The sequence below is a fragment of the Dendrobates tinctorius genome, unplaced genomic scaffold (assembly GCF_039654945.1).
Source record: "Dendrobates tinctorius isolate UK_male_01 unplaced genomic scaffold, ASM3965494v1 ptg000069l, whole genome shotgun sequence".
NCBI classification, from domain to species: domain Eukaryota; kingdom Metazoa; phylum Chordata; class Amphibia; order Anura; family Dendrobatidae; genus Dendrobates; species Dendrobates tinctorius.
In genome coordinates, this window is record NW_027361737.1 from 5,477,834 (window position 1) to 5,491,224 (window position 13,391).

A 13,391-nucleotide genomic window follows, 5' to 3' on the forward strand; every position below is an offset into this window, starting at 1 on the left:
GACAGGTTACCATGTGAGACATGTCTCGAAATCTTTTCAAATTCATTGGTAACTAGCCGTACAAACATTTCAACATTTGAATATAGGTTAAGGGGGGGAAATTTTTTTGGAACCGGAGGTTTGAACTTACCCTTATTGACAGGTCCTTCATTCTCTTCATTAAGTTCCTCTAAGACGGCAATAGCATCCATTTCTTTGGGACTCCATGTATCCCCATCATTGCCCTTATCGTGTAGTTTTTTAAGTATTAGTTTTCGTGCAAATAAGTGGAGGTCTTTTACCGCTGTAAAACAATTAAATGGAGCCGTAGGTGAAAAGGAAAGTCCTAAACTTAAGACTTCCATCTGTGATTGAGTCAACTGGGACTCTGAAAGATTAATTACCTGGAGTCTAGAGGATGTCAATAAATCCATCCTATTATCCCTCTTTCTATAATGTTCATTCCTTCTTTTATTGGTATTTTTTCTCAAATTGTAGACCCGATTGCTGGATCTAAATTCATCTTCTCTAGAAGAGATAGAGGATATGGAGGACGATCTAGAAGTCTCCAAGCTACCCTTGGTATTGGTTTGCCACCTATATATTCGGCCATTTTTAGAGTCATCAAGATCCCTTCGGAATTTTTTGGCCTTAATGTCTTTTACTTCTTTTTCCCACATGTTCAATTGGGCATCAATTTCCTTATTAAAGGCCTCCACCTCTGATCCAGATAATTTCTCAAGTAATTGAATTCGAATCTGCTCAATCTCTGAATCAATTTTATCTAGACTCTTTTTATTATTGCCAATAAGTAATTCTATGAGGGATCTTGAACATATATTGCAAGCCTCTTGAGGGATGAGAGATGTTATCAGAGAATGACCTTCAATCCCACCACAGCATATCTACAGGAAATTAAAATAATTTTGGAACACGCCTTTGAAGACGGGCTGATCAATCGGGAACTTAGAGACAATCTTGTACCAGAATTTCCTAAGGTGGCATGTATATATTTTATACCAAAAATCCATAAAGATTGTACTACCCCACCTGGACGACCAATCGTGTCGGGTAATGGGAGTCTATGTGAAATTGTGTCCAAGTATTTGGACTTCCATTTGAAACCCTTGGTCTTTGACTTGCCATCGTATGTGAAAGACACTGGTGATGTCCTTCGCAAAATCGAAGGCATCCCATTTGAGGAGGACATGTGGTTGGTTAGTCTTGACGTCGAGTCTTTATACACCTCCATCCAACATCAGGATGGTATACGGGCTACTCAGACTTATTTAATGATGGCGCACTATGAAGAGAGGTTTGTTGATTTTCTGGTGACACTATTAAAATTCGCCCTTGAGCATAACTATTTTATGTTCAAGGAAACTATTTATCTACAAAAACAGGGCACGGCTATGGGGGCAGCTTTTGCCCCATCATATGCCAACCTATTTCTGGGCAAATGGGAGAGGGACATCTTCTTTACCCGCCCGGTTGCCTTCATTGAGAAGGTCCTGTTCTGGGCCCGCTATATAGATGACATTCTTCTCATCTGGCAGGGAACAGAACGGGACCTTCTCAATTTCCTCAGTATGCTTAACGATAATTCCATTAATGTTAGGCTCACGTGTAAGCATAGCCAGTCCGACATAGACTTTTTGGATATTAAAATCTTTAAGGGACCAGACGGCTTTCTACATACCGATATGTTCCGTAAAGAAACGGCGGTAAATTCTATCTTACACGCCACTTCCTCACACCCCAGATCACTGGTGGAAGGGATTCCAACAGGACAATTTCTTAGGGCAAAACGCATTTGTTCGAGTGAGGAAGCGTATCAGGGACAAGCAGAAGATCTTGCATCTAGGTTCATATCTAGAGGGTACTCTAGACGAAGCATCAACAGGGGAATGAAAAGGGCTAATCGGGCGAAAAGAATAGATTTGCTTGTTCCTAAATATAGACCTCTAGAAACACAAAAAGTGAGATTTATCTCCTCATTTAATGATAAGTGGCACGAAATGAGACAGGCGTTAGATAAATACTGGCCAATCCTCATGACTGATAGAACTTTAGCGAAATATGTCCCCAAATATTCCTTGATCACATATAGGAGGTCCAGTAATTTACGGGACAAATTGGTGCACAGCTATCATACGGGTTTAAAACCTGAGAGAGCATTTGGATCGAAGGGTCCTAAATGGGGTTTCTTCCCATGTAAGGAATGCATTGCATGTCCTAATATGCAACAGACTTCTTCTTTCAAATCCAGTGATGGTGGCATAACATATAACATCACGCAGCACATTACCTGTAACTCTATTGGTGTAATATATTATGCTGTATGTCCATGTGAAAAAATATATGTGGGCATGACCTCCAGGCCTCTAAAAATCAGAGTTAGGGAGCACTTTAGGGACATTAGAAATGCCTCTGATACTGAGGATAATACAATTCTTAAACCAGTTCCGAGACATTTTAAATTGGTCCATGGGAGTAATCCCAAACTACTCAAGGTCTGTGGAATAGACAAGGTTCATATTGACCATCGTGGTGGAAATTGGAAGAAAATATTAGCTCAAAAAGAAGCCGAATGGATATACAAGTTGGGAACGGTCCAACCTAGGGGACTTAATGAGGTTCTGAGCTTTGCCCCATTTCTGTAGGATGCTCTTGTTGTTAGGTGTAGGTTGGCTTTTTTTGTTTTATTCTCATTTTATTCTCATTTTATTCCTAGTTTCTGCATTATATTGGTGTGTGGTGTATTTGGACATCGGGTTAGGACGATACCTTCAAGCCTACTGACTGAGAAGCTGTTACATCCCATCGGATATTGGAGGGATTTGAATATCTATTGGTCGACACTCATGGGAAATCAAGAGAGAATGTGATCATCGTGGGATTTATTTTTTAGGATTGTTATATTGTGGACTCTGATGTCTAGATAGAGTGTGCACTCATCAGCACATTCATGTATGCCTTTGGGTTCACACATTACCTGTTTTGGAGTCCTCATCTCTGTAATCTCAATATAGTCATGTGTTAATTGACTTGCACATGGTAGATACCTTGGCTATATCTACATTTCTATATAAAGTATTTAGGGAAGGAATACGTAGTGATACGCTATGTTATACTTTCACATCTTCATATGGCCATCCTTTACCCAATGGTGTTACGTTGCTCTAGTTATGTTGACAATTAGGGGGATTATTCATGACATCATATGTCTTTGATTGCAAATCTCTAGTGTACGATGCGATTCATATTGTATGCAGTTGAAATTTTTGACTTTGCCGTTATATATATTACTGCTCAATTTTCTAAGTCTTTATTAATTATACAGTTTTCTCTATATTAATAATCTTTAGAATTTTCTCCTTATATCTCATCAATAGATATTCACTTATGTATATTGTATGGTTTAATGGTGTAAATTTTGGAAACATGTATTTCTGTATACATAATCTGACAGGACGCTACTTAAGCCTATTATTTATTTATAAATGATGCATTTGAGCAACATGATTTCAAAACTCTTCATTATACCTTAGTCTCTATGCATCCCCCAGAGCACCGTGCACACTCTGTGTGGATACGTCTGTTGGATGGATTAGGCCTGCCTCTCTTCCCTGACACGTCGGGTGGAGGAGTGGCTTACCTATCTGCAGCGTTATCCTGCAGCGTGGTGCGTCGCCGTGGCAACGCGTTCACCCTAGCCTCATTCAGCCGTCTCCACATCATGACGTGTGTGATGGGGAGTGGCTGTGCGGCCGGGGGACGCACGCCATGATGACGTCACACGCCGGGCACCGGATGATCTCTCAGCGGTGAATGATTTGCAATCATGGTGCTATATATACTCTCATACACCCCACAGCCATACTCACTTACCTCCCAGGACGAAGCTAAGGCGAAACGCGCGTCGGGGACCGTGGTATCTCAGGTCATGTGTGCTTTAAATTAAGGGGGCTTATCAGCATTTCTATGGGGACTTATATGCTATGCACATTTTGTGTCATTTCATGTACCATGTCTGTGATATGACTATGCAGGTATATACCACTTTATGCTACTTGGCATTTTAATTACCTAAAATAGTGCATCTACAATTATTGAACATTTTGGCTTACTCTTTTTGCACGTTTACTTCATGTTACGGCTGTGACAGTAGACTTACATTTTGTACTATTAGCACCTTTTAGGACTGGGTTGTCCAAATTATAGATAGCATATGTGCCCATGCAGTGTCATAGCTGTGACAGGGGGTGAATACTTATATTATTACCTCTCTATTTTGACATGAATTTTTGCCCGAAGTATTATAATTATGTCGTGCATTTAACTTGGCCTTATTAATGCACTAGTTGCCAAAGAGCTCTTTTTGGCCATTTGGATTATATACATTGGGTGGTGGCCATACTACTACTATGGATGCTCACAGCTCTTTTTCTTGACAGTAATATCACTATAGCATTTTACAATCTAGTCGCCTAAGAAAGCATACACGTTATATATTTCTTATACCTCTTATTGATACACTTGGTTACGAGATTTTTTTGTTAACTGATTAATAGGTATATTATTATTTTTTGTGTATCTCTATATGCCTAGCACATGTGTACCAGTGATATCCACTGATATATCCATCTCTTTTTATGTCTACGTTTTATGTCTATCTTTGTTATACGTTATTTAATAAAGTAAATTACATTTTATGGCATTATGCTTCCTTGATCTTTTTGGTGTATATAGTAGTTGGGGAGTGCCATGCATTTTCAGGCCCGAATTGTGGATATCTGTCCTCCATATAGTATAATACAATCCTCAGTCCTCCATATAGTATAATACACTCCTCATAGCCCTCCATACAGTTGTGTCCAAAAGTATTGACAACCCTGCAATTCTGTCAGATAATACTCAGTTTCTTCCTGAAAATGATTGCAAACACAAATTCTTTGGTATTATTATCTTCATTTAATTTGTCTTAAATGAAAAAACACAAAAGAGAATGAAGCAAAACATTGATAATTTCACACTAAACGCCAAAAATGGGCCAGACAAAAGTATTGGCACCCTCAGCCTAATACTTGGTTGCACAACCTTTAGCCAAAATAACTGCGACCAACCGCTTCCGGAACCATCAATGAGTTTCTTACAATGCTCTGCTGGAATTTTAGACCATTCTTCTTTGGCAAACTGCTCCAGGTCCCTGATATTTGAAGGGTGCCTTCTCCAAACTGCCATTTTTAGATCTCTCCACAGGTGTTCTATGGGATTCAGGTCTGGACTCATTGCTGGCCACCTTAGAAGTCTCCAGTGCTTTCTCTCAAACCATTTTCTAGTGCTTTTTGAAGTGTGTTTTGGGTCATTGTCCTGCTGGAAGACCCATGACCTCTGAGGGAAACCCAGCTTTCTCACACTGGGCCCTACATTATGCTGCAAAATTTGTTGGTAGCCTTCTGACTTCATAATGCCATTCAAACGGTCAAGCAGTCCAGTGCCAGAGGCAGCAAAGCAACCACAAGACATCAGGGAACCTCCGCCATGTTTGACTGTGGGACCGTGTTTTTTTCTTTGAATGCCTCTTTTTTTCTCCTGTAAACTCTATGTTGATGCCTTTGACCAAAAAGCTCTACTTTTGTCTCATCTGACCCGAGAACATTCTTCCAAAACGTTTTAGGCTTTTTCAGGTAAGTTCTGGCAAACTCCAGCCTGGCTTTTTTATGTCTTGGGGTAAGCAGTGGGGTCTTCCTGGGTCTCCTACCATACAGTCCCTTTTCATTCAGACACCGACGGATAGTATGGGTTGACACTGTTGTACTCTCGGACTGCAGGGCAGCTTGAACTTGTTTGGATGTTAGTTGAGGTTCTTTATCCAAGATCCGCACAATCTTGCGTTTAAATCTCTTGTCAATTTTTCTTTTCCGTCCACATCTAGGGAGGTTTGCCACAGTGCCATGGGCTTTAAACTTCTTGATGGCACTGCACATGGTAGACACAGGAACATTCAGGTCTTTGGAGATGGACATGTAGCTTTGAGATTGCTCATGCTTCCTCACAATTTGGTTTCTCAAGTGCTCAGACAGTTCTTTGGTCTTCTTTCTTTTCTCCATGCTCAATGTGGTACACACAAGGACACAGGACATAGGTTGAGTCAACTTTAATCCATGTCAACTGGCTGCAAGTGTGATTTAGCTATTGCCAACACCTGTTAGGTGCCACAGGTAAGTTACAGGTGCTGTTAATTACACAAATTAGAGAAGCATCACATGATTTTTCGAACAGTGCCAATAATTTTGTCCACCCTCTTTTTTATGTTTGGTGTGGAATTATATCCAATTTGGATTTAGGACAATTCTTTTTGTTTTTTTTCATTTAAGACAAATTAAATGAAGATAATAATACCAAAGAATTTGTGTTTGCAATCATTTTCAGGAAGAAACTGAGTATTAGCTGACAGAATTGCAGGGGTGTCAATACTTTTGGCCACAACTGTATATTAAAATACACTGCCCAGTCCTCCATATAGTATAATACACTCCTCATAGTGCTCCGTATAATATAATGCACCGCCATAGTCATCCATGTAGTACAATTCACTTCCCATAGTATAATGCACCCCATAGTTCTTCATATAATGTATTCCCCATAGTCCTCGATACAGTATAATGCAGCCCACATATAGTACAATACAGCCACCCCACAGAGTATAATGCAGCCTCGCCATACAATACAATGCAGCCCCCCTTATAGTTTAATGCAGCCACCCCTTAGAGCATAATGCAGCTACCCCAGAGTATAATACAGTCACTCCACAGAATATAATATAACCCCCCCATAGAATATAATGCAGCCCCTCCATAGAATATATGGCAGCCCCTTATATTGTATAATGTAGCCCCTCCACAGAATACAATGTAGCCCTCCTCATAGTATAATGCAGCCCCCATAGAATATAATGTAGCCCCCTCATAAAGTATAATGAAGTCCCCATACAATATAATCTAGCCTCCCCATATAGTATAATGTAGCCCCAAATAGAATATAATACAGCCCACCTTCCCATAAAATATAATGTGTTATATAAAATGGCTACAGCTTCCCCCATAAAATATAATGTACCCCCCATGATATATAGTCCAGCCCCATAGTATACAGCCCAGCACCACATGGTATATATAGCCCAGCCACACATGGTATATACTGTACAGCCCAGCACCACAAAGCATATAACCCCCGCCCCTCCCGAGAGTGGCCCCACAGTCCAGCACACACAACTATATTTATATATATATATAACAAAACACACTCCTCACCTTCTCCTTGTGCCCGCGCTGCTGTCTGCTCCTGTCTCCTGCTCTGCCTGATACACAGTGAGTGTGCGATTACATCATCATGCACCCGCAGTGTCAGAGGCAGAGCGGGGAATGATGGGAGAGGGAGCGACAGCTGACGCTCTCTCCTCCATCATTGCTTTGAACTATATCGGCGTCTATGACGCCTGTATAGTTCAATGCGGTGGCAGCGGGGGGAGTCGGCGCTGGGGCAGGCGGACCCCCTGCCTCACAGGGGCCCCATAGCGGCGGCATGATGTGCCGCTAGCTGGGGGCCCTTGGGGGAGCGGGGGCCCTAGTCAGCTGCCTGGTCTGCCTGCCTGTAACGCCGGCCCTGGCTATAATGCCTGCGGATCAGAGGCCGACAGCTGACGTCAGCGTGCCCGTTACGGATGGCAGTTGAAGTCACTTCTGTGTGCCGCCCAACCCTCTGCAGTGGCTATGGAGGAGGAAGATGACCCTGCTTGCTACGGGAGGAAGGAAAGATAAGAAGAATAGTTTATTTTTTATGTTTAAATGTGTTTGAGGAGACCGCCAGGAAGGCGATCATTATTACATAAAGGGTCCATTAAGACAGGATGTGGCCAAGGACAGGGACATTATTACAAGATGGGGCAAGGATGGGGGGCAGTATTACAGTATAGGTGCTAGGAAGGGTGACAATATTACAGGATAGGTGACCGGAAGGGGGACATTATTAGAGGACGGGGTCCAGGAGATTATTACAAAATGGTGGACAATATGGCCGGATATATGCCAGGGTGAAGGACATTATTACAGGATGGGGGCATTATTATTATTATTATAGCGCAGTTTATTCCATGGCGCTTTACATGTGAAAAGGGGTATACATAATAAAAACGAGTAGAGTAATCTTAAACAATACAAGTAACTGACTAGTGGAGGAGGAGAGACGACCCTGCCCGTGAGGGCTCATATACACATAGAATATATATATATATATATATATATATATATATATATATATATATATAGATGTCAGTGACACACATATATATAACTTATATTACATACATAGATAGATACAAGAAAAGCCGGTAATACATCGGCCACGTAGTGTAAAATCACTGCAGGAGCCGACAGGATAGAAGAGATGATTACATACCGTAAATACAAATAGAACGCACTTAGGCCCGTAGGGCTCTAATTACGCCACTTCGTCCATCTTGCCTGCACGAGGTGTAACAAATGTAATCACTGTATGATTGCTATCATTGTAGTATGGGCATAATTTATAGACCCACATAAATAAAACTGCAAATGAATGTACCGTATGTTGTAAAGGTAAGCCCAATACGCCACAATATGACTTTTCCCATTTATTGATTATGTCTGAAAAAGTTTACATTCCTTTAGAAGAAAACAGTTACTACTGTACCTTGGTTTCAGTTTAATTTGCAAACCGAAAAATTGGTGTCAAAGTGAAAATGCATCATTGTCAGAGCTCATCAGCTGCAAGCATAGTTTTCCTATCTTATACAGTGGGGCATACTGCCAATATATACATTGGTTTGAGTCCAGTTTTGGGACATCCACTGACTGTGAGTATGAAAGAGCTGCTGTGCTGGATCTCCTCTTCTGTTCATGGTGGCGCTGTTGTGAAGCGCCGCCTTATTCATGGCAATAGAACTGTGCTGTAATGTACAGCCGGGTAATGCTGTGCAGGGAAAGAAGGGGACACGGCACTAAAACTGCACTGCAGCCTCTTTACCCTCTAAATTTATGAGCTTGTCAATGGTCTGACTGCAACCAATCATAAAATGATGACATTTTCCAGCAGTATGCCACCACTTTCTAAAATAGTAAAACCCTTTAAATCCTTAAAAAAATTGTTTAACGTTCTGATTGGTCGTGTATTTTTCTTATATTTGACGAATATATAATAAGGACACTTTGTAGATATGAGACCTTTGGCTGTAACGATTAGCTGCCATTTACACTGCAATAACCCATTGCGCAGCCATCGCCTCTGGGGTCAGAGCCGGCCCACCACACCTTGTTGCTGTCAGAGAAGATTTCACATGATTTCCACCAATCCCCTTTAGAAATAATTTGTCCACGTCCAAAAAGTTTCCTGTCATGACCAGTGATAGGCCACTGTACCAGGTGACCTCTTGCTTTTAAGTCTTCTGCAATGTTGCCTGGAAAGCCGTCCTCCAGATACAGGTGCCATTTCTGATCTGAAAATGAACAAAAAAGGCAAACAAACATATAGTACAAGAAATAAACATATAATACATAAAAATATATACATTATCACGGGATTATGTGATGTGTAGAGTTGGGAAAAGTTATTTGGAAGAGTAACAGCCTAATGGTGTCCATACACATGAGCGAGCCATGGAGGCTGCTTACCTACCTGGGAACTAAAGAGGTTACATTCATCCCTCTCTGACCCGACATCATCTTCATCAGTTGAATTCAGCACGTTCAGATGACTTTAATCTAATGTTATACCCAAGACTGGGACAGTAGAATTGGTTTTACTAATTTAATTTTATAATTAAGGAATATAAACCTTTGTTCTAGGCCCATGCCAATGTGGCTGCTTATTTTATAAAGATGACACCTCGATCAATGGCTTATCTACCTGGGAACAAAGCATCAGGCATCAATAAATACCAACTATTTAATTCCCACTTTTCCCAGCATCTGCTTGTAGGATAGAAGAGGGGTGGTCTGAGTAGAAAATCCCTGCGGAGATCATCAACAGAAGTTCCTCTCAACTGTTTAGACAACTTAATAATTCTATCTAGCAGGGCTATCAACTAAACTACTCCAAAGTGAAAACTGATGCACCCACAGCTCCATGAGTAGCTCTGAGCATCTGTTGCATAGCAGACGGGTGAAGACGCTGCATGATATTTACTTGCACTAACCCTGTCCACGAACCGGATCAGAATACAGTATGATGACAATGTTTTCCAAGAAGAGGTCACTGTGAAAAAAGTCCATTAAGGAATATCTGACCTGTGTGTGATCCGTTATGCACATATTGGTCTGTGGGATCCGTTATGCACATATTGGTCTGTGTGTGATCTGTTATGCACATATTGGTCTGTGTGTGATCCGTTATGCACATATTGGTCTGTGTGTGATCCGTTATGCACATATTAGTCTGGGTGTGATCCGTTATGCACATATTGGTCTGTGTGTGATCCGTCATGCACATATTGGTCTGGGTGTGATCCGTTATGCACATATTGGTCTGGGTGTGATCCGTTATGCAGATATTGGTCTGTGGGATCCGTTATGCACATATTGGGCTGTGTGTGATCCATTATGCACATATTGGGCTGTGTGTGATCCGTTATGCACATATTGGGCTGTGTGTGATCCGTTATGCACATAGTTAGTCTGTGTGCGTTCCGTTGTGCACATAGTTGGTTTGTGTGTGATCCGCTGTGCACACAGTTGGCCTGTGTGTGATCCGTTGTGCACATATTGGTCTGGGTGTGATCCGTTATGCACATATTGGTCTGTGTGTGATCCGTTATGCACATATTGGTCTGTGTGTGATCCGTTATGCACATATTAGTCTGGGTGTGATCCGTTATGCACATATTGGTCTGGGTGTGATCCGTTATGCACATATTGGGCTGTGTGTGATCCGTTGTGCACATAGTTGGTTTGTGTGTGATCCGCTGTGCACACAGTTGGCCTGTGTGTGATCCGTTGTGCACATATTGGTCTGGGTGTGATCCGTTATGCACATATTGGGCTGTGTGTGATCCCTTATGCACATAGTTAGTCTGTGTGTGTTCCGTTGTGCACATAGTTGGTTTGTGTGTGATCCGCTGTGCACACAGTTGGCCTATGTGTGATCCGTTGTGCACATATTGGTCTGGGTGTGATCCGTTATGCACATATTGGTCTGGGTGTGATCCGTTATGCACATATTGGTCTGTGTGTGATCCGTTATGCACATATTAGTCTGGGTGTGATCCGTTATGCACATATTGGTCTGGGTGTGATCCGTTATGCACATATTGGTCTGGGTGTGATCCGTTATGCACATATTGGTCTGTGTGTGATCCGTTATGCACATATTGGACTGGGTGTGATCCGTTATGCACATATTGGTCTGGGTGTGATCCGTTATGCAGATATTGGTCTGTGGGATCCATTATGCACATATTGGGCTGTGGGATCCATTATGCACATATTGGGCTGTGTGTGATCCATTATGCACATATTGGGCTGTGTGTGATCCGTTATGCACATATTGGGCTGTGTGTGATCCGTTATGCACATAGTTAGTCTGTGTGTGTTCCGTTATGCACATAGTTGGCCTGTGTGTGATCCTTTGTGCACATAGTTCGTCTGTGTGTGTTCCCTTGTGCACATAGTTGGTTTGTGTGTGATCCGCTGTGCACACAGTTGGCCTGTGTGTGATCCGCTGTGCACACAGTTGGTCTGTGTGTGATCCGCTGTGCACACAGTTGGTCTGTGTGTGATCCGCTGTGCACACAGTTGGTCTGTGTGTGATCCGCTGTGCACATAGTTGGTCTGCACATAGACAGCACACAGACGAAAAATATTCACATGAATGTACTCAATGTAGGTTCACATAGAAAATTTTGACAAGGATTTTTTGGTAGAAAACTGGATACGTAGCGGTAATAGGATTTTACGGAGTCCACGACAGCACCCACTGAGAGAGGGGATCTGCCCAACTATGGGTAATAGGAACCTACAGGTTTTAAAAAGGGGGCAGTCCCCCTCGCCTTCTCAGTTGTGTTTCAGAGAATGAGAGGAACCGCCCACCGGATTAGTACACAATAATTATCTTATTTACACTACAAACTACCATCACCTCTGTAGAGTGAAAATTTAACAACACACTTTCCCTCAGAGTGTAGGAAACCAAGTGAACAACTACGGGGAGGAATGTGCGGGTGCTGTTGTGGACTCCGTAAAATCCTATTACCGGTACGTAATATCCGGATTTCCTTTTGCCACGACAGCACCCACTGAGAGACTTTCAGAGACTGTCACCTGGGAGGGACCACAGCACTAAGTACTGATCGCCCGAAGTCTAAACTTGAGGTGGATGACAGATCAAGATGGTAGTGTCTACAAAAGGTTGAAGGTGAAGACCACTTGCTGCCTTACAAATCAAATCAATGGAGACGTCCGCCTTTTAAGCCCAGGAGGATGCCATGGCTCGCGTTGAGTGAGCTCTCACTTCCTCTAGTGAAGATTCCCCTTTGGCCGAATAAGCTAGGCAGATCGTATATCTAAGGCTAGGTTCACATTTGCGGTTGAGTCTGCAGCGTCTCGTCTGCATGCATGCGTTTGCGGATGATAGGCAAGTGCTATTTTCCCAGCGAATTTTTGAATTTACACAAGCCACGCCAAATGGGCGTGTCTTATGTAAATTCTTGCGTACGCAAACGCAAAGCGTACGCATGTCGTGTACGCTTACGTTTCCATAGCCAGTAATGCGTTTTAAAAAAAAATGGTTGATGGAACGGGCCTTGAGAGAGAAGCCCCGGGCTCGATGGTAGCACCCAGGGGTTGGTCACAGACATCTCCCTTAGCCAGGAAAACCAAGGTCTCTTGGGGCAAAAAGGGGCAATTAGAATCACTCTTGCTCCTTCCTCCTTGATCTTCCTGAGGACCAGCGAGATCAGACACATCAGAGGAATTGCGTAGGCCAGAGTACAATTCCACCGGACCTGAAGGGAGTCCACTATCTCTGGCCGATCTGACTTGTGCAGTGACACAAACCTCCTGACCTGCCTGTTGCATCTAGTGGCGAAAAGGTCTATGACTGGAAGGCCCCATAAGTGTACAATCCGCCTGAAAACCTGTCGGTCTAGTGACCATTCCCCTAGGCGTATGGAGTGTCGACTGAGATAGCACGCCGGAATGTTGTGTTCCCCTCTGATGTGAAGTGCTGACAGGGAAAGGAGGTGATCATCGGCCAAGGTGAGTATGTCGCCTGCGGTGGACATCAGTGATTGTGACCTTGTCCCCCCTGATGATTCAAGTAGGCTACCACTGTAGTGTTGTCGGTGTGTATCCGTACATGGGAGTCCCACAGAGTTGGTA

General features: G+C 42.6%; 1 protein-coding gene across 7 annotated transcripts in view; it reads right to left on the bottom strand.

Annotated features, from left to right (window-relative positions):
* Window positions 1–13,391, bottom strand: part of TM4SF1 (transmembrane 4 L six family member 1) — a 226,794-nt gene that overhangs the window by 54,731 nt on the left and 158,672 nt on the right. For all 7 annotated transcript variants that reach the window (XM_073581076.1, XM_073581078.1, XM_073581074.1 and 4 more), the window contains one exon: window positions 9,330–9,514. In XM_073581076.1, the coding sequence (XP_073437177.1) occupies window positions 9,330–9,514 (185 nt within the window). The remainder of the gene's footprint in view (window positions 1–9,329; window positions 9,515–13,391) is intronic.